General features: G+C 41.6%; 1 protein-coding gene across 3 annotated transcripts in view; it reads left to right on the plus strand.

Moving 5' to 3' along the window:
• Positions 1–6126: 6126 nt before the first annotated feature.
• The window catches only part of LOC127619081 (histone deacetylase 7-like), a 97599-nt gene continuing 82087 nt past the window's right edge, over positions 6127–21638 (plus strand). For all 3 annotated transcript variants that reach the window (XM_052091824.1, XM_052091822.1, XM_052091823.1), the window contains exon 1: positions 6127–6405. Coding sequence is in view for 2 of the 3 variants with exons in the window: in XM_052091822.1 (XP_051947782.1) it covers positions 6387–6405 (19 nt within the window). In the remaining variant the exon portion in view is untranslated. The remainder of the gene's footprint in view (positions 6406–21638) is intronic.

Raw genomic sequence — 21638 nt, forward strand, 5'->3', positions numbered from 1 at the left:
TCCCGATCCGACTGACTGAGGTCTCCCAGTCAGGAAGTCCAGGATCCAGTTGCAGAGGGAGGTGTCCAGGCCCAGCAGGTTCAGCTTTCCAATCAGGTGCTGGGGAATGATTGTGTTGAATGCTGAGCTGAAATCTATGAACAGCATTCGAACGTATGAGTCCTTATTGTCTAGGTGGGTGAGGGCCAGATGGAGGGTTGTGGTGATGGCATCGTCCGCTGAACGGTTTGAACGACACGCAAACTGCAGTGGGTCTAGTGAGGGGGCAGCTGGGTCTTAATCTGCCTCATGACGAGCCTCTCAAGCACTTCATGATGATGGGTGTAAGTGCGACGGACGGTAGTCGCTGAGGCAGGACACTGAAGACTTCTTTGGCATGGGGATGATGGTGGTGGCCTTGAAGCACGCTTGGAACAACGGCGCTGCTCAGAGAGATGTTGAAGATGTCGGTAAGAACATCTGCTAGCTGGTCTGCACATCCTCTGAGCACTCTGCCAGGAATGTTGTCTGGTCCAGCAGCCTTCCGTGGGTTGACTCTACGTAGAGTTTTCCTCACATCTGCCGTGGTAAGACAGAGCACCTGGTCGCTGGGAGGAGGGGTGGACTTCCTCGCCATCACGCCGTTCTGCACTTCAAACCGAGCGTAGAAGTCGCTCAGCGCGATCTGGAAGGGAGGCATCTTTGTCACAGGCAACTGATGTTGTCCTGTAGTTGGTGATGGCCTGGATGCCCTGCCACATGCGCCGCGGTCACCGCTGTCCTGGAAGTGACTGTGGATTCTCTGGGCTGCAGCGCGCTTTGCCTCTCTGATTGCCCGTGACAGTTTGGCCCTAGCTGTTCTTAGGGCTGCCTTATCGCCTGCTCTGAAGGCGGAGTCTCGACCTCAGCAGCGCGCGCACCTCCGCAGTCATCCACGGCTTCTGGTTGAGCGCGTGGTGATGGTCTTGAGAAAGTGACATCATCAATGCACTTGCTGATGTAGCTGGTCACTGATGCTGTGTATTCCTCCAGTTGGTAGAATCGCCATATGTTGCAGCCTCCCTGAACATGTGCCAGTCAGTACACTCAAAACAGTCCTGAAGAGCAGAGATGGCTCCTGCTGGCCAGGTTTTCACCTGCTTCTGAAGCGGTTTTGTAGCGCCTGACTAGCGGTCTGTATGCTGGAATTAACATAACAGAGATGTGGTCTGAGTAGCCGAGGTGGGGGCGGGCTCCACCCGCACGCCTGGGATGTTTGTGTAAACAAGATCAAGCTGCTCGCTCTCTCGCTGCAAAGTCCACATACTGATGGAATTTAGGGAGCACTGTCTTGAGATTTGCATGGTTGAAATCTCCGGCGACAATAAACAGTCCGGCCGGGTGAGCGCTCTGCAGTTCGCTCATAGCCCCATACAGTTCACAGAGCTTCCTTAGCGTTAGCTTGGGGAATGTAAACCCGGTTATGCAAACAGTGGTGAATTCCCGTGGTAGATAAAAAGGTCTGCATCTAACAGTCACAAGCTCCAACAGCGATGAACAGTAACTAGAGACTAGCATAGAGTTCTTGCACCATTCCGTGTTGATGTAAACACACAAGCCACCACCGCGAGTCTTACCGCGAGAGAGCTGTATTTCTGTCGGCACTAAACGCAGGCGAGCCCGCTCTAGCTGAATGGCGCATCCGAACTCTGTCGCTGAGCCACGCCTCGCGTGAAAACAAAGACGCAGCAGTCTCTAAACTCACGCCGCGTAGCCTGCTGGAGTCGGATATAGTCCAGTTTATTGTCCAGGGAGCAAACATTTGAGAGCAGGATAGACGGGAGAGCCGGCCGGCTAGGGTTTGTTTTTAGCCTAGCATGGACCCTCGCCTCTTTCCGCTTCCGCTCACGACACCGCCACGACGCCCTCTCCCCGCCACCGGCATCAGGCGACGCCGAGGGCTGGAGGCCTGGTCTCCGCAGCAAGCCGAGTATGCGTAGCGCCTACTGCAGGTCATCATGCAGCTTGGTTTTTGCATGAGTCTTATATTTGAGTAGTGTCTGGCGATGGTAGACATGAACACTGGTTGCTCCGATGTCCATGTGTTGCAAAAGTCGGGCTTTTTTAACAAAAATAGCACCATTGTGGATCCGGAGTGGCCGCTGCGTGCTACCGCGCCGCCATCTTGGATCATATATCATACCGACCTCTGCTCCACCCTCAGAGTCTTCCACGGCTCTGCCGGGTTCTGCTCCGCCCCCAGAGTCTTCCACGGCTCTGCCGGTTTCTGCTCCGCCCCAGAGTCTTCCACGGCTCTGCCGGGTTCTGCTCCGCCCCAGAGTCTTCCACGGCTCTGCCGGGTTCTGCTCCGCCCCAGAGTCTTCCACGGCTCTGCCGGGTTCTGCTCCGCCCCCAGAGTCTTCCACGGCTCTGCCAGGTTCTGCTCCGCCCCCAGAGTCTTCCACGGCTCTGCCAGCCTCTGCTCCACTCTCAGAGTCTTCCACGGCTCTGCCAGCCTCTGCTCGCCCCTCAGAGCCCTCGCGGCCTCCGCCTCTCGAGTCTCCTCCCGAGGCTTTCAAGGCTCCTCCTCCCAAGCCTCCCAGGGCTCCTCTTCTCGAGCCTTCCAAGGCTCCTCCTCCCCTCGAGCCTCTCAGGGCTCCGTCCCTCGAGTCTTTCGTGGCTCCACCCCTTAACCCTCTCACGGCTTCGCCTCTCGAGTCTCTCAGGGCTCCTCCTCCCCTCGAGCCTCTCAGGGCTCCGTCGCTCGAGTCTTTCATGGCTCCACCCCTCAAGCCTCTCACGGCTTTGCCCCTCGAGTCTCTCAGGGCTCCTCCCCCTCTCAAGCCTCTCAGGGCTTCCCCTCTCGAGTCTCTCAGGGCTCCTCCTCCCCTCAAGCCTCTCAGGGCTTCTCCTCTCGAGTCTTTCAGGGCTCCACCCCCTTCCAAGCCTCTCAGGGCTTCGTCTCTCGAGTCTTCCAGGGCTCCTCCTCCTCCCGAGCCTCTCGGGGCTCCGTCTCTTGAGTCTTTCATGGCTCCCCCCCTCGAGCCTCTCGAGCCTTCCAGGGCCCCACCTCTAGAGCCTCTCGAGTCTTCCACGACCTTTTTACCCGAGCCCCTCACGGCTCTGCTCCCAAAGACTCCAGAGCTTTCTATGGCTCCGCCTCTCGGGCCGCCTACGGCTCTACCCCCCGAGACTACAGAGCCTGCCAGGTCGTCGCCTCGGGGACCTCCCACGGCGCCACCTCCATTGGCTCCACCTCCAGAGCCTTCCAGGCCTTCCCCCCTAAAGCCTCCTTCGGCTCCACCTCCAGAGCCTTTCAGGCCTTCGCCCCTAAAGCCTCCTTCGGCTCCACCTCCAGAGCCTTCCAGAACCCCACCTCCAGAGCCGCCTACAGTGCCGCCTCTGACGGCACCGCCTTTCACGGCTCAGCCCGGACTTCCTGACCCTCTCCCTGTCCTGTGGCCTCTTCCCTGGCCTCCGGACCCTATTCCTGTCCGGTGGTCACCTTCCAGACCCCCAGACCCAGTCCCTGTCCTCCAGTCACCTTCCAGACCCCCTGACCCTGTCTCTGCCCTACGGCTGCCCCCTAGATCTTCCCCCTGACCTTGCCTTGAAACTGCCCATTGACCCCATGGACTGTCTCATTTCCCTCTGTGCCCCTTGAACTGCCCTCAATTTTGTTTGTGTGTTTTGTGGGTTGTCTGTTCAGGGTTTTTTTGTTTGTTGGGATCGTCCAGCACCACTTCCTCGCAACCGAGCGCGGCCGTCAGGAGCCCTCCGTTTTAGAGGGGGGAGTACAGTCACGAACCCCGCTCCTCTGCCCCATCCCCGCTTCGTCGCACACACACTCACTCCTCAAGCTCGCACGCTCGCTCCGCCCCCTCGAGCTTTTCACGCTCTTTTTGCTCGCTCGAGCCCTCACGCCCACTTTGCTCCTACTCGCTCACATGCTCAGTAGGCAATCTCCCTTCCTCGAGTTTCTCACGCGTTTCCAATCCCCCAGAACATTATGACCACCTGCACTCGCGTCATCTGCACTCCTGCACATTAGTTTCACCTGCACTCGTCTCATCACCTATCATTGTTTACACCTGCACTCGCCCCTATATATTTCACAACCCGTTCGTCTCACTCCTGTTGGTTATTGTATTTAGTTTCCCGTGTCTTTGCCCCCCGCTAGTCTCGTCTAGTTTTGAACTCCTCTTGTCCTCCTCTTAGCTTGCCAGCTCCCCTTGTTCCCTATGCTCTCCAGGTCCTCATGGTGGTGCAGTTGCTCACCTCAGTCTGGATGGCAGAGGACAAATCTCAGTTGCCTCCACTTCTGAGACAATCAGCCTGTGCATCTTATCACGTGGCTTGCTGTGCATTACCGTGGCGACTAATTGCATGTGGAGGCTCACGCTATTTCCTGCAATCACAGGGCATATCTTACCATGCACCCCATTGAGTGCAAGAACCACTATATCATGACCACAGGGAGGGTAACCCATGTGACTCTATCCTCCCTAGCAACCGGGCCAATTTTGTTGCTAAGGAGGCCTGGTCGGAGTCACTCAGCAGGGGTGGTAGTCCGCGTCATTGCTCGCTAAGCTACCCAGGCCCCGTGAATTTTGAAGCCGCATTGAATTGCACACTTTTCATAAACAAAACACATGGAAACATTAAAGTGTGTAATTTATGCTGTAGAACAAAACGTCCACTTATCGTCAAGTAATGTATACCACAGACTTGATTTTATTCATAAACAGAAACACCCCATTATAAAAACCCATTGAGACCCATCCAGAGTCAACTCATGGCGAAGTAGCCTTCTGGGTTTGTCTACAAATTGACATCATGGCTGAACAGCTCTATAGGGCTGGCGATTTAACCCATTAATTAAGTGCAATTCATATTTTACCCCTGAATAAACACAGACAGATCATCAAAGTATGATATTATTTTACTTACTTGAAATTTTACTGTTGTTCCAGTCTGATCTTACTGTGAATTCTGAAACAGTAGGTTGAAAGTCTTTCAGCTGAAATCTGTACTTGCTGAAATTCAATACACTGCCCCCAGTGGCTGAAGCTGGAAGTGTTGTTAAACGTATGGGCACGTGTGAGCTCCAGTTTCCAGGTTAAATCTCCACAGGGTTGCGCCAAAAACTAGTTGTGTTTTTAGTTGTAATAATCTATGAAATACAGTCAACAGGAATGTATATTTTATTAACTATACACCCAACCAAACCCCAACCTTACTGTCAGTGGAGTAGCAATGTACTTTTAAAGCAGAAATTCAACCTCTGAAGCGCTCACTATATTTATGTGAACGTAATTGCTTCCTGGATTCCACAGGACAAGAACCCGTGTCCTGGAGGATGGTCGCACAAGATTCCTCTATCAATAGTGCTAGAGGAAAATGTGTTCACACTTGAATTGATGCAAAAATGTCTTAAGGAGTGGTGGTTGCGTAGTGGGCTAAAGCACAGAACTGGCTTGCAGAAGGTCACTGGTTCGATAACCACAGCCACCACAATTGTGTCCTTGAGCAAGGCACTTACCTCCAGGTTGCTCTGGGGGCATTGTCCCTGTAATAAGAGCACTGTAAGTCGCTTTGGATAAAAGCGTCTGCCAAATGCGTAAATGTAAATGTAAATGTAAATGTTAAGGGGATGGCGCTTGTCAGTAGGAGGGATGGGGTTGATTTCAGGGTGTATGAACATTCGGAAGTGTCACGAACTCCGCTCCTCTGCCCCATCCCCGCTTCGTCGCACACACACTCACTCCTCAAGCTCGCACTCTCGCTCCGCCCCCTCGAGCTTTTCACGCTCTTTTTGCTCGCTCGAGCCCTCACGCCCATTGTGCGGGTTACAGGAAGCAGCATGTCAATAAAAACTTCTTTAACATTTATCTAAATTAAATAGTGAAATTGGCAAACAAACAAAAACAAAATAACCCAACTAACATTCCTTTAATTACGTTGCTTGTTGTTGTAATTGGTTGTACTTTCTAATAAATTGGCTGATGTTTAGTTTCCTGATATTGTCTGGCATAGATGGCCCCTGCCTCCATAGAGCTTGTCCCTCCCACCCACTAACCCCCCCCCCCCCAGCCCTCCCTTCAGCACCAAACACTCTATCTCTCTCTCTCTTTCCTCTCCTTCTTTTCCTGCGCTTGCAGCTTCAGACATTTGGGGAATCCTGAAACAAGTTGTTCCTTCAAAGACTTCTTGCCAATTTCTATAAGCACACTCTGAATGAACAGAGAAAAAGGCTGTTGCACTTAGACGGTTTATATCCCTGCCCTCCTGTGTTTGATCCTTTACTTTACGTCTTTTGCTGTGGACACAGACTGCTGCGCTGGTTGGACACAGTGAAATCGAGAGACTCCCTTGGTGACTGGTCCTTGATTATGGACACAGAAGCACTGTAAAGCCCTATACACTGGATGTACACTCGACTTGCTGGTAAGTGTATGTTTTAAGATGTTACTTGAATCTATTTAGTCACATTTTCCAGTTTTAATGTCAGATGACAAGAAGAATCATCATCAGGACTCTTCAGTGATAAGCATGCTTTAGGTCTCCAGAACTTTTTCTGAAGTGTCTTCTTGAATTGAATTTTGAGACATCTTGGTCCTGTGCAAAGCCAGACTGCTGTTCCTTTCAGAGTTTCTCAGGCTGTCTGTCTTCCCCCTCTCCCTGGAATCATTTGGAGCGCCTCGACTCAGATTACTGGCTTCCTCCTGTTGTTTGCTGGTGCAGGTTTTCTCCTCCGCGCTCCCACGCTCTCGCGCAGAGGGGAAGGAAAGCGCTGATAAGAGTTAAGGAGTTGTAAGGAGAGTGGCTTTTGTTAACAGGCTCAATATGTGTGTGTGTCTTGAAAGGAGTGGAAGTTTTAGTGAGCTGTTGTCTTATTTCTTTCCATTTTGTTGTTTTTGGAGGTAACTTTTCTTTTTATGGGTGGAGGGGTGAGAAAATTGGAAACAGACCCACCCAGAGCTGAAGTGAGTCAGACATATGTGCATCTGTGTCAGTCTAGGACAAATAACAGGTCTTACACTGAGAAAAGGGAAAATGAGAGATGTTTGTAGACATTAGAAAGGGGATTGGGGAATTCTCGGTGGGTTTAAATAGCTTGTATGGTATGATGTTTGCAGTCTTTTAGGTTTGGGAAGTGGAAAGGGGAAAGAGATTGATGGATTGGGTGGTTTGTGAGAGTTTTTAGTATGTGAAAAGATTGAATATCTGCTGCCATGTATACACTTATAAATAAAGGTTCTTCAATGGTTATTTGTAGCACCTAAAGTTAAATAAAGAACCTGCTTCTTATCAAGAGCCATTGGACACTTCAAAATGTATGAAAATCACACATGACAGCACAAGCACAATTTTCAAGCAAAACGAGTTTTATACATTTTAACTTATAAAACAGATAATGTTCACAATTAAGAGAAAATTCAGTTTGGACACTTTCTGATTGTCAAACATAAGTGGAACATGTCCACAGTTAATTTGATGAAATTCACATCCACTAAAATCACCTTGACACCAGTTGGCTAAAAGTCATTGCAAAGAAATGGCTCAGAAAGTGTAGTTAGTTTTAAGAATGGGTCCAATACCTTTTGCTTGATGATGCCACTTCTTTTGATATTGTAACTACTGCAATTAAATAATATTTTTTTGGCTTTGCCTGAGAGTCCAAATACGTTTTGGGGCCACTGCAAATGGTTCTTTACTGATTAAAAACAGTTCTTGATGTGACACTGTAGGTTCTTCAGATCAGCAAATTGGTTTCTGGATTCTTTGAAGCACCAGAGTTTTTCAATTGCATAAAATAAAAAGTGCATTGTGGAGCTTTACAAAATACAACTGTAGCAACTTAGATGTTCTAATTGGAAATTGTATTTTTAATGGGAAGGTAAAGGGAAGAGCAAGGTGTATTGAGCAAATTTATATTCAAAATGTGATTATAATGGATTTAACTTTCTTCAATGAAACTGAATGCTGAGGGATTTGATGGTTTTGTGGACATCATGGCAAGATAATGATGGAGAATTGAGAGGAAATGCCCTCTTCTCACATCCATGAGGAAGTGGCCTTGCGGCTGGCCTTGTGATGCATTAGTCCAGACTGATGTAGACCTGCTTACTTTTGTCTTTGTGATGTGCCCATTTTAACATCAAAATTAGGAAGTAAACACATGTAATATGTTGAAGTCTTTAGTTTTGAACTTTAAATAGAGAAGCTTTGGTTATGGATGCTGACAGTTTCTGCTGAAGTTGTCAATGAATAGCATGTCATATGCCGGATGTGTCCCTGAAGACAATTGACACTATCACGAGAAACTTCCTAGTGATTGATCTAATATAAAACTCAGGTTTCAAATTGGTTTTTGCTCAGCCTGTTTTTCCAGTGTTTTCACTGTTAGAGAATAGTTCACCTAACAATTCTGACAGTATTTGCTCACCCTCATGATGTTGGATTTTTTTACAGTTGAACACAAAAGGAGAATTTTGAAGAATCTTCACATAGATACAGTATTTTCCATACGATGGCACAGTTTCTTCGGCTTTCAAACTCTAAAAAGGACTAAAACAGCACATTAAAATTTGGCTATACAACTTGTGTGCTTTATTCCAAGCCTTCTGAAGCCGTACAATATTTTGTGGGTGGAACAGATTAAATTTAAACTATTTTCCTTTGATTAAATATGGTATATATGGTGATTGATATCATTCTGTTTTGTTATTGACGTCCAACCCACATCAAAGGCACCATATTTGAAGTGGACAATTATCAGTGAATAACAGATAACTGATCATTTGGCTTCAGAAGACATGGAATAAATTGCACAAGTCATATTTAAAACTTTTATGGTGATTTTGATTTCTGTTGTGGAGCTTCACAGCCTGCAGCCATTGAAATAACATAAAGATTCTTCCAAATGTTTATTTTGTGATGACATACAGTGCGTAACAACAGCATACAGGTTTGGAATGACACGAGGGTGAAAAAATAAAGACATAAGTTTCATTTTTTGGCATCCAATTCATTTAACATCTCTCAAGTGACCAGACAATCCAGATTTTCTAGGGGTATTCATTTAAACACACAATTTAAAACCCTCTTCCTCTGATTATCTGCTCTACACTGCACCCCTATCTCTCAGGACCGCATGTGCTATTAGTGATAAGATAGAGTCGCGGTAGCCCTTCCTGTCCTGAACAGGAAATGTTCCTCTCTGTTCGGTCACTGGCTTGTTCTGGATCCATCCTCTCCTCCACTGGGAATATCACTGTACAGTTCAGGGCAGCCCTCGGATCATCCAGCTGTCGTCAACCTTTACAATGCGCTGCCAGTTCATGTGGGCTGTCAACTGATATCTCTCTTTATATTCAGCAATGAAATGTTGATTTACTTTTGCTTAAAAGCAGTGGTTCCGAGCTGGTTTTGCCTCAGGACACATTGTACATCAAGTGCTGACCCAACAGAGTAGCAAATATTTCATAAAAGGACTCAAACATTGATATTTTAACATTACCAGGAACTGCAAAAGTCCACCAATATTCTAAGACATTAAGATGACATAGGCTGAAAAGGAAATCTATTATTTTTTTTGTTTAGCTTTGTCTATATGAGTGTTTTGTTTCGAAATGTGGAATTTCAATGGTTTATGTTCTCAGCAGCCAACAATTCACTGCACAAAGCACATTGTGGTGGGCAAAAATCATGTTTATTTTCATTGCAAGTGAATTAGTTAAATTTTATTATTAGCATTTTTTTTTTTTTTTTTTTTTTTTGCTACTGTCAAAGATCCTATCATAACATGTTCCATTTGGGGTTGTGAACTGCCAATTAAAAAAATAACCTGGGTTGCACTTCCCAAAAGTGTCATTAGCCAACTACTGTATGGTCGCAAGTTCCAACATAGTTCAATGATTTGATGTTTCCCAAACCTTATTTCCAATGAACACTCAAAAACAGCATTATAAAGTTGTGTGGTTAGAAGCATAGTTCTCTGTTAGTTTACTGTGTACATCATTTGTCATTTTGATTAATGAAACAAACCGGTTTTATGACGTTTTGGTAGCATTAAAAATCAGTTTTATCAACATGCGCCAAGTTATGGCATCTGTATGCACCGTGGATGAACTCAAAACAAGTGTGCACTGAGTGAAAATTATTCATTTATTCATCAGACGTATTCCTTGAACATGTTAGGCTGGTATTCCCAACTTAATTTTATCCTTACTTTTGAAAAACATCTTAAGTTGACTCTGATATTGTCAATTGGCACAGCACATAATGACAGATATGATGCAGGTTCAAGTGTTGGACTTTGCTACTTTAGGTAAGACAGTGGTTATACTTCATTATTCATGTTGGCTGCCATGTTGATGGAAAAACAAATCATGCATATTCATGTTATGGATTCTTTATTATAAATATGACGTGAAGACCTACTTTCTAAATATCTGTATGTTTACTATGATGTTTTGACATGTGTGTTGTACAATAGCTAGCATGACCGGTAATGTCGCTTGTATGCAATGCATGGCTTATTTGTATGGAATGCATAGCAAAGCAGAAGAGAAAGTGGCTGTGAGAAAAAGTAAAGCAAAAGTAATGTAATACTTTACTTTCCATAAAAACATTTTTTTTCATTAAATTACTTTTTTAAGGAGTAACACAATATTCTAATGAGTTACTTTTTAAAGTAACGTTACCCAACACAGTTTAACACACATTTCTTCTGTCGGAGAACACGGCTTATGTGTCCACGTTAACGCAAAAGTGAAATTCTTATTTTTATTTGGAGTGTGCATGTGCTCAAGTGCGTCGGGGGAATCCCAGAGTCTAATGTAAAGGAAATCTATGTTGCATTACATAGTGCACACAATCTTCATCTCTTCAGCAGCTTTCATGCATTAAACAGCTTTCAGGAGTATGTGTCAATGAGCTATTATGATTTGATATCAGCAGAAGTTATTACTTCACCCCCCGAGTGGCTTAATTAATGACAGCTCTATATTGTTGAACTAAATTGTTGCAAACTATGGATGTGCGACATAGTTACAAAGGTTTTGGGAAACAGTCATCACTAGCTAGTTAATTTCTTCAAAGATGCATTGTACTATGATGGTTAAGCAGTGAGTTACATATTTATTTGGGAACACACCCCTGGGCTGATGAAATCACGAAATATTACTATATCTACAATTTGTAAATGTTATACATTATGTGATTATATATATATATATATATATATATATATATATATATATATATATATATATATATATATATATATATATATATATATATATATATATATATATATATATAGATAGATAGATATATATATATATATATCTATATATATATTTGTTTACATTCAGCAGGAAACCTGTGATACACTGATCTGAGAGCCTAAAGTTTGTAGGTGAGGTTGCAACCTGTAAATTTAATTTTATGCGATTGAACTATATTTTTACATTCTCTGAAAAAGGTGTGAGTGCTGCTTGCCCATACAAAATTTGCTGCCATGATGCTAGTGTGTTGTGGGTGGTTGCTAATATTTCCTGGCTCAGTGGCTTGCACAGACCTTAGCACCTCGGCTTACGTCCCTTTAGCCCCTGTTCTGTGCACGTCAGTGTCCTGGCTGGTTGCTAACTGGTTGTTAGGGTGTTCTAGGTGGTTGCTAAGGTGTTGTGGGTCGTTGTTATGTGGTTGCTTACTGGCCTAAGTAAAAAAAAAAACACCCCCAAGTGTCTATGACAATTGCAATATAACAACTAGGCAAATGGAATTGTTTTTAACCATTTTATTGACACTAATCCTAATAATGAGCAAACGCAATAGTGATGTTTACTTTAGCAAGCACCGCTAATTAATACGGTGAGCCCTGGAAATGGGTCACAGGAAACCTGATCTCCGACCAGCACTCACCAACATGTTCTCCCAAAGGGCAGCTCACATGATGTCCTGGGGTCAAAAGGGGTAAAAAGCTCACTAGACTGCACATCCTTTCAGACAAAGATTGATCTCTAAACTATTCCATTCCCAGACATGCCACATGCCGATCAGCGTCGACAGCCGAGAAGAGCCTGCCTGCAGGATTTTATATATAACTCAATTTGTACTTTTTCTGAAGAAAATGTGAGTGGTGTTTGCCTATGCAAAACTCACTGCCACATTGTTAGGCTTTGGTGACTGGTTGCCAGAGCATTGCTATGCTGTTGATAGGGTGTTCTGAGGGTTGCTAAGTGGATACTTACTGTTTCACGTCAAAAGAGTCTCTAGTCCCAAGTCTCTATGAAATTGTGATTACCAGATTTGACTTGTGTTCTTCCTTCAAAGTGAGTCTATGGAATTTCTTTCACTGTTTTATTGTCTACCAGGCAAAATAAATAAGTCTGATCTGTTAGAAAAGTAATAGCATACTGCTTCTCAAGAAGCCACATGATTTGAGGTGTCATTCATGTCCATATCACAAATGGTGCTACAAAATGTAATCCTTAGGATAGAAGTTTGTTGTTGTACTTTTCTGATATTATGTTCTTTTTTGATCGAAGAATGGAAAGGGATTCAGTGGGTGATACAGAAAATCTGATCGTCATTTTAAGGGTTTTAGAGCGCTTAGAATTCATCAGCTGTAATCATTTATACAAGCTGTTCTGACCTATTGCTTTAGACATGGAAATATGTGTTCTATACAGAGCAGGATATGAGAAAACTATTTTAGTTCTCAACAATTTTAGGATTATCCACATGAGTGGTTTGTTTATGGAGTCGTAGCAAAGGTTCTTTTCAGATGTGGTTATGTGTTCGATGCCCTCCGCTGGTGACTGTGGTGTGTTGAATACATAGGAAATTTATAAATACGTTTGATGGGAAAGCCATTCTGATTTTTTTTTTTTTATTTAATAGAAAGAGTACGTGAAATACCTGTCGAGCATGTGGAAATTTGGCTTTGATCAGTTTCCTATTGATTATTATTTATTTGTCTCTCTTCCTGTCAATCTTTTAAGGTATTTTGCTGCTAGTAGTACCCATGAAGTGACTGTTGAATATCCTTCACATTGTAGTGTATTGGGGTGTTCTTTTTATCCAGTTCTGTTGGCCTTTTGTGGTTCAATAGCGCTGTTTTCTTTTATTATGTTTTTGTCACATTGTGTGTATTGTATAATGTGTCTCTCATAGGAAAATTCTGCCATCATTTAATTCATGTCATTCAAAACTCCTTCGACTTTGGAACACAAAAAGAAAACGTTAGCCATTTTTGGGTGAACTATCCAACAACAACCTCTGATTTAATAAAAACAATTTCTAAGTGAAATGTTCTATTGGGCCTAGATCATGGGAGCAATTATCTTGGGTAAATTTGTCAAAGGCACAAACGTAATCACCAAACTTCAGTGCCAACTCTCTGTCTTTTCCTCAATTAGAGGACATTATTATGTTTTGTACTTCCTTATCAGTCACTAAACAAATGTTTATATTGTTAAAAAGGGGAAAACCAGCTGATGGCAGTCCAAACATCCAAATTTGTTCAGACGTTTCCTGGAAAAACATGTATAAGAATGGCCAGTTATTAAAATATTTTCATTGAAGTCCTGGTTTACCACACTGAATTTATTTTTGCTACTGAATATGCTGCGATAATCATATAAATCTTACTTTACTATACAAAGACTTTGTCATGTAACTTTTAAGCCAGAAAGTGTATGATTTATTTATTGTTAATGCTGAAGTGTGTCATTTCTCCAGCACTAGAACCACCAAAGAGAATTGCAAAAATAATGATTGTTTTCAAACCATTTTTTCAAACACTTCCCATCTTTCAGAACAAAAAGATAGCCCCACCCCCAAGTTTGTTTTGTTTTGTTTTTATAACGGGGAATAAATGGGAAAGGAAGAGGCGAGAACCGGCTTGACAAAATAAAAAATGATTTAATTAACTTAATGCAAAAGACATATACACAATATAAGGTTACCTTTATCCCTCTCATGGGCTTGATTAGCCTGATTAAGGGCCAGGCGTGCGTATTCACGGCCCGGCTCAGCCCCGCCCTCCTCCTTGCCACAGTTTTGTTTTGTTTGTAATACTTTATTTTAAGGATCACAAATTAGACTGTAATTAATGATTAATAATTGCACTTGTAACTGACTAGTTATAAGACATTTATGAGGCCTTTATTGGCTGATTTCTTATTCATGATTATAGCACCTTTAACTTTTACAAAAAATTAGCAGATCGGCTAAAAACGAACTATATTAATAGCTAGTATTATCCATATTTCATCCTTTTTAGATTCCCAGTAAAGTGTGCAAATGTGCACATTATAGACACACACACATATATATATATATATATACACATATATATATATATATATATATATATATATATATATATATATATATATATATACATACAAGATATAAATACGTAGAATGTGTATTTCTGTAAAGCCATTTAAATGAGCAGGAAAGCACAGTGCTGTTATACAAAAGTGGAGATTTTTTGGTTATTCTAGTGGTTATTCTGGATGTTTAGTCTTTATAAATTGAGCAGTATACCAAAAAATGTATATTATTATTGTGTTGAAGTGGAGTTTGCTCTTTTCAGCTCTTTTTAATGCATTTGTTGAAATACAGCATGCATTCATATTGATTTTACACGTATAAGTTGCACATTCATACAGTGTACTGAGAACCTATAAAGGATGTCATTTGCACAATACTAGCTATTGTCATCTTGTGTTTTTACCTAATAAATGTATTGTTAGGGGGGAAAAAATACTATAAGGCAAGAATAAGGATTTAGCCAATAAAGGTCTAAAAATGCATTATAATGCCATACAAGTCCATAACTAGTCATTTAAAAGTGCAACTATTAGTCATTAATTACTTTTTAATTTCTGATCCCTAAAATAAAATGTTAAAGTTTTGCTTTAAATGCTTTGTTTTATGTTTTTTTGTTGTTGTTGTTGACTGTTTATCTGCATAAGTTCAGGTTTGCATTGGATTGGGTGGTAACACTAAATTAATATTGCCTTTGTTAAGGGTTTATTTTAAGGGGTTCATTAATAACTAATAAGTAGTTTACAAATGTTTTATAAATCAACTGATATGCATTTATAACAACATAATTTAAAAGAGTGAGATTTCAGGTAAGAGACCTGATGACCATTAAAATATACAGAACTTTGTTTGCATAGGTTTATAATGTTTATAAAGTTTTACAAACTAAATATATTATTAATATGTGTCAACTTTACTGTAAGGTACATTTTCATAGGTTACTAATGTTGAACAAGTGTTATTAAGCATTTATAACATGTCTTGTAGAACTGTACTTTTTGGCAAGTATTGCATGACAGTCACCCTTTGTATTCAAGTTGTTAAAGGGATTGTTCAGCCAAAAATTTAAATGAAATTCTTAGTAAAAGAATGTGGAAATTTATGGCAAAAAAAAAAAAAGGATAATCACATTGCTTCTGAAGATATAGATAAAACTACTGGAGTCTTATGGATTACTTTTATGTTGACTTTATGTGCTTCTTGGAGCTTTAAAGTTCTGGCCACCATTCGCTTGCATTGTATGGACCTACAGAGCTGAAATGTTCTTCTAAATATCATCGTTGGCATGGGGATGAGTAAATGATGAGAGAATTTTCATTTTTGGATGACATTTTTGGGTAATTTAGAACCCTTTTATAAACCCTTAACAAAGGAAACATTCATGTAAAGTGTTACTGATTTGGTTTGTAATGGATGATAATTTAAAGATTGTTCTTTTTTCCAATTCTTTATTGGTAACACTTAATTTTACAGTGTCCTTGTTATACATATTACATGTAATGACTGTTGTAATAACAGTAAATTATGCATAATTACAAGCAAATAACCCTAAACCAAACCCCAACCCTAAACCTAGTAAGTACATGTATATAATAAATATTACTTAGTACTTACATGTGTAATTACATTGTAACAAGGACACGGTAAAATAAAGTGTGACCCATTTATCTTTTATAGTAGATAAAAAAGAAATACATTTTTATCTACTTAATCAGAGAGAAAAAAATAGAAAAGAAAGAAAAAAGATAGTTTGTGATTTTGGGTTCGGGTTAAGTTCAGTTTTATGAATTTAAGAATACAGTCGTGTTGGGTAGGGCTTCGCCTTAACTCAATTCGATTGATCTTTTTTGCACTTTACTGCTGACCTATCCACTTTTATCAGTTCTTCTCACATTTAGCTCATTTCTTAAACCGCCCTATTTTCTCCGTGTTTGAATACTGACTGTGAGAGTTTTCATGCCGTACTTGGGTTTGACTCAAACCACGACAGGAGCTCTCAAACGTTACTCGTGCTTTTCAGTTTGAGGGTCTTGGTCCCCACAGCAGCATGTCATCGCCACACACACCGCTGTCACACACAATATATCTACTGAAACTGTCATCTGAAGCCATCGAGGATTCCACTGAGTCACTACCTTGACCTTTTTACTATGCTGGTCTTTCTGTTTCCCCTACACAGGTCATCTGTGTCCTCATCCATGCACGTAGACATTATAAAAGTATTTTTAAGTTGGACAAACATTCAAGTTCAATCTTACTCGACTGGCAAGCTTCTCTGACAATACATCCTAAAAATGAAAGGTTCACATTTAACCAAAAAATGGGTTTTTACAGCCTGATCATTCTCTAGAAAGCCATCACTGTAGAATGACTGAAATGTGATCCAGAGTTCAAAGATTAAGTGGGCCAGTTTGGACCGTACTTATGGAAGGGTGATCTTTTCATCATGGCTCAGCCGGACCGCATATTTCAAGCTCCGTCTTTTATACAGCCGCTAATAGATGTTTTTCCTGTGTGACTTCTGAGTTCAGAAGTGAAAGTTGACAGGAACGAGTTCACAGTGCAGCCACTGAAAGGAACAGTTGAGCGTTAGCGAGAGACGCTGCGTAAATAAACAAACAAAAAAAACCAAGAAAGAGTTGAGACAGAGCCTGAGTTTATTTTTAGCCATTCTTTCCACCTCGTCTGCCCACCTTTCCAGGATTGTTGCTGTTGAGAAAGGTGGGCGCGCTGTCGAATGATGTCAAATGTTCAGGGTTTACTGGGAAATTCCCAGTCAGTTTGAGCTCTTTTTCGCTGTCCGTATTTCGCTACAAACTGAAATCTCATTATAGTTTCCACTCAGGAAGGTCTGCACCTCATAAAGCCATATGAATACATTTACTGCGGTTCATTTTTCCATCATACTTGCTTTTATTTCAACAGTTTTATTAGGGCAAAATGTGAATTAAACCTGTCTTCTTTCAAAGTGTTTTCTTATTTTGATGATTTATCCGCTTATGTCGCTGTAAATCCATTGACCGCACATTTTTGTATTCAAACGACTTTAATATATGACTTTTTAAATTCCTCTTTCTAACTTAAAGGTTGCTATATTTATATCTGTCTCAACCCTTTCTGTTAATCCGTCTAGAAAAGATTTGAGGGATTTTAAAAAGTTCTGGCGAACAAGAAATTGCGTAATTGTTCTTTACGACTCTCCTTAAATCTCATTAAAGACTTTCAGCTCACCTATTTCATTTTGTCTGGCAGTTAAAGGAATGTTAAATGTTAATTTAACTCTAGTAAAGGACAAAGAAAGGACTGAGGGACAAATTTCAATAATTGTTTTGTGAGAATCAGCATAAAATGGTGTTTCAAACATACGTTCGGGAGGAGCTTGTTCATTTATGCCTGCAAGTCATATTCCAAGGATGTATAAGCGGCTGCTTCCCTCACACCGCTGCCGAATCTTACGGCATCCCTCCACCTCCCCATCTACAACTTTACATTTCATAACCAGAGGTGCTCGAACTTTTTCCAGCGAAGAGCCAAAAATCAAACTTGATTGAGGGATGTGGGCCAAAAGAGATCATTGCATTATAACAACCTCAGGGCCTGAATACAAAATATATTGAAATGTCTGTGAAAGTCAAAATTGGCAATTTTTGCACTGACCTCAGACCTGTATACACCTTTCCTGGGAATTTGCATGGATCAAAAGCATTTTTTGATGTTCTAGAGAGGAGGAGGGCGGGGCCAGGCTGGAACAATGCATGCCCGGTCCCCAATCAGCCTGATGGGGGCGCACGAGGGATAAAGGCGGCCGGTGACAACGGTTCGAGAGAGAAAGAGAGAATGCTAGGAAGCTGCCCTGTGTGGTTATGTTTGTGTGTTTTTGGTTCAGTTTACAATTAAACTATTATTTATATTGCCAAGCCGTTTCTCACTTCCTGCTTTCCATTAACCCCATTTAACAGATGTTTGTCCTGAGATCGTTTTACGGGTGTTTTCCTGTTCACTGCCATTGTTCTGAATGAACATTAAAATTGAAAATGTTTCAGAAGCATATAAGATAAAAGTTTATAAATAAAATGTATATTAAATAGCAAAAAGGAAAAATGTCAAATAAACTGTAAACACATTGAACCACATCTAAATATTAATTTAAAACGGTCTAACGAAGTCTTTTGCATGTCAGGAAGCACTCTCAATATTTTTTATTTATTTTAATAATTTAATAATTTATTTTAATTTCATTTCATTTTGAACATAAGTGTGTTTCTCTTGAAGAGCCCCCGGCCCCATCCCCCTGTATTTGTATTTTTTCCATGCTGTAATCTGGTAAAACATGATGCTGATGTGCATGGGGTCTCTGATGTACGTGAACTTCATATCTGAAACGGTTTCCACCACCAGCAGCAGCAGCAGTAACTGAACTCTCAGCACCGCTTTGCTTTGAGCTGCCCACACGTACCCACATACCCAAAAACACTGGAAAGAGCATCGAAACTCTTTATATGTGTTGCTTTTCACACCTCATCCTTTGCTATTTATTTCTATATGCATTGTGCATTATTGTGTACAAAAAATTAAAATGAAGAGAAAGCGTTTGCCCTCATTTCCAGTATACCAGCAAGACAGTTCAGTGACCTGTGTGACACTGATTGAGTGTTTCTATGTGTATGTATATACAATGTTATGCAAGTGTACTCATTAGCTGCAGTATTTACAGTCAAATAATCAAAATACGATAATGGCTTGTGCATCATTAAAAATAAATTAATCATCAACAATTGACATGTAACCCGGAAACAGTTTAGCCTGTTAAATTATCAACCCAGCAAAAGTGTTCAATGTTATATTTAATCATAAAAACAAATAACAAATATTGTACAGAATGAAACACTTCTTTATGGATCTAACCAACGTATACATTAGCTTTTAGAAAAACAAATGTGATCTGGAATCAGAGATAAGGGTGTGAATTAAAACCACTCCTGGACAGCCAAACAGACTTAGCCATGGGAACATGGGAAGACTTTTATTTCTTCAATGGAAGATATATTTAACAGAATGTCAAAGCTGCTCATTTCCATAAAATGAAGCCAACATATAACTCCATAATTAGCATACTATATTGGAAGTATTCTGAAGCAATAAATATCAGCATTTGTTGCTGGCTACCACCCCTGGAGTTCACTAGGTCGAATCCCAGGGCGTGCTGAGTGACTCCAGCCAGGTCTACTAAGTAAGCAAATTGACCCAGTTACTTGGGAGTGTAGAGTCATGTGGGGTAACCTCCTTGTGGTCACTATAATGTGGTTTGCTCTCGGTGGGGCACGTGGTGAGTTGATGCCGGTCACGCATGCTATATCTCCAAGGTAATGTGCTCAACAAGCCACGTGATAAGATGCATGAGTTGACGGTCTTAGACACGGTGGCAACTGACTGTCACTACACCTCCACGAGGACGTAGAGCGCATTGGGAATTGGGCATTCCAAATTTGGAGATAAAGGGGGAAAAAATAAAAAAAAAGATCTGCATTTTGAAAAATGCACACCACGGTTCAGTTATAAAATCACGTCATGTGATACCTCATGCAAGTGGCAACCTTCACCACTTCTCCTATTTTTATTTGGCAACCAAAAATGTCTTCTGGTTTCAATGAAACTGATCAAAAACCAAAACGTAGACAAAGTTACATGTGACAACATCAGTGCCTAAAAATTCCCAAACTCAAGGAACTTGAACCCATTCCAAGATTCTCTGAATACTGCACCTCCCAGGAGGCTTTTGTTCTTTTTTAAACTCTTGACATGGGATTTTTAATTAGCAACTGGAGGCCAGTCTCAGCCAAGAATCCAAAGTAAACTGTCTGACACAATGTGCTGTAGTGTTGTGTTTGCTTTGCCTTGCTTTAGTCATGTATGAGTCACATTATCTGAAGTATAACGCCGCTGCACACCGCACCCTGAAATACTCCTCCCTATTAATCCCTATTCCCATCACACACACACACACACACACACACACACTGCACACTTGATCCTTCTCCTTTAAACACTCCTTTCTCAATCCATACCATCTCTTTTCCTTTCGCTCCATCTGTTTTTTCTCTGTGTTCCTAAAGCCTCTCCCTTTTCTTCCCGTCCCGGTTTCATTCTCTCCCAGGACTGTAACTTCTCTCCCTCCTTATCCAGCATTCTCCAAATTCCTGCAGAGTTCTTCAGGGACAGACCCTTCTGGCACACCGTGACCCGACACTCCCTCTCACTCAATTCAATTTTAGTTCAGTGTGCTTTACTGGCATGGAAACAACTGTACATTTCTGTTGTCAAAGCAGTGCAATATAAATTAAGTAAAAAAACAGTGCAAATGGAGTAAACTAGTATAATAAAATAGAATTAATTTAAATAAAGTCTCCTGGTTGTCAGATTTTTCCTGAGAGAAAGACCTCAGTAATATTGCAGGCGGCTACTCTCGAATTTTGGAGGTCTCAACAATGTCTCAAACTGTGCTCAAGCAACACAATCCTTAAGTCTGTTAGAGTTAGAGATGAGTCAATATGAACTTAACCTGCCACGAAATGTTCTGTCCGCATACATTTTAGAACTCTTTACTCTGTATGTCAACATTTGTCTCATCTGTGTATATTTATTTCTCATAAGGAACTTAAACCTCCATTTAATATCCTGAGCAACTAAATTATCCTCTGGATTCTCCGCTCTTCTTGTCTCCTGTTGTCTCATGTGTTCTTATCTCCATTCCTCTCACCTCCCTTCTCTTGTCATTTCTCCCCTTGTCTCCAATTGTCTCATCTCTTCTCTTCTTGTCTCCTCTTATCTTGTCTCATTTCTTATCCAGTTGTCTCCTCTTATCTTGTCTCCTATTTTCTCTTCTCTCCACTCGTCACGTTTCCTCTCCTCTTTAATCATCTACTCTCATCGCCTATTGTCTCCTCTCATCTCCTCTCTTATGTTTCTAATCTCATCTCCTCATCTCCCCTCATCTCCACCCAGCTCATTTCTTCTCCATTCATCTGCTCTCGTCTCATCTCCTCTCCTCTTCAATCGTTTTCTCTCCTCTTGTCTCCTTCAAATCGTCTCCTCATGTCTCCTCTCCTATCGTCTCATCTAGTCTAATCTCGTCTCCTCTTGTCTCCTCTTATCTCTTCTTCTCTGGTCTCCTTACATCTCCTCTTCTGTCATCTCCTCTTGTCTTGTCTCTTCTACAGCAGCTCATCTCATCTCCTCTTTTCTCGTCTCGTCTCATCTCCTATCCTATTGTCTTCTCTCTTCTTTTCTTGTCTTGTCTCCTCTCATCTGCAGTCGTCTCCTCTCTTCTTGTG

This window comes from Xyrauchen texanus, chromosome 25 (genome assembly GCF_025860055.1).
Source record: "Xyrauchen texanus isolate HMW12.3.18 chromosome 25, RBS_HiC_50CHRs, whole genome shotgun sequence".
In the NCBI taxonomy this organism is placed as follows: domain Eukaryota; kingdom Metazoa; phylum Chordata; class Actinopteri; order Cypriniformes; family Catostomidae; genus Xyrauchen; species Xyrauchen texanus.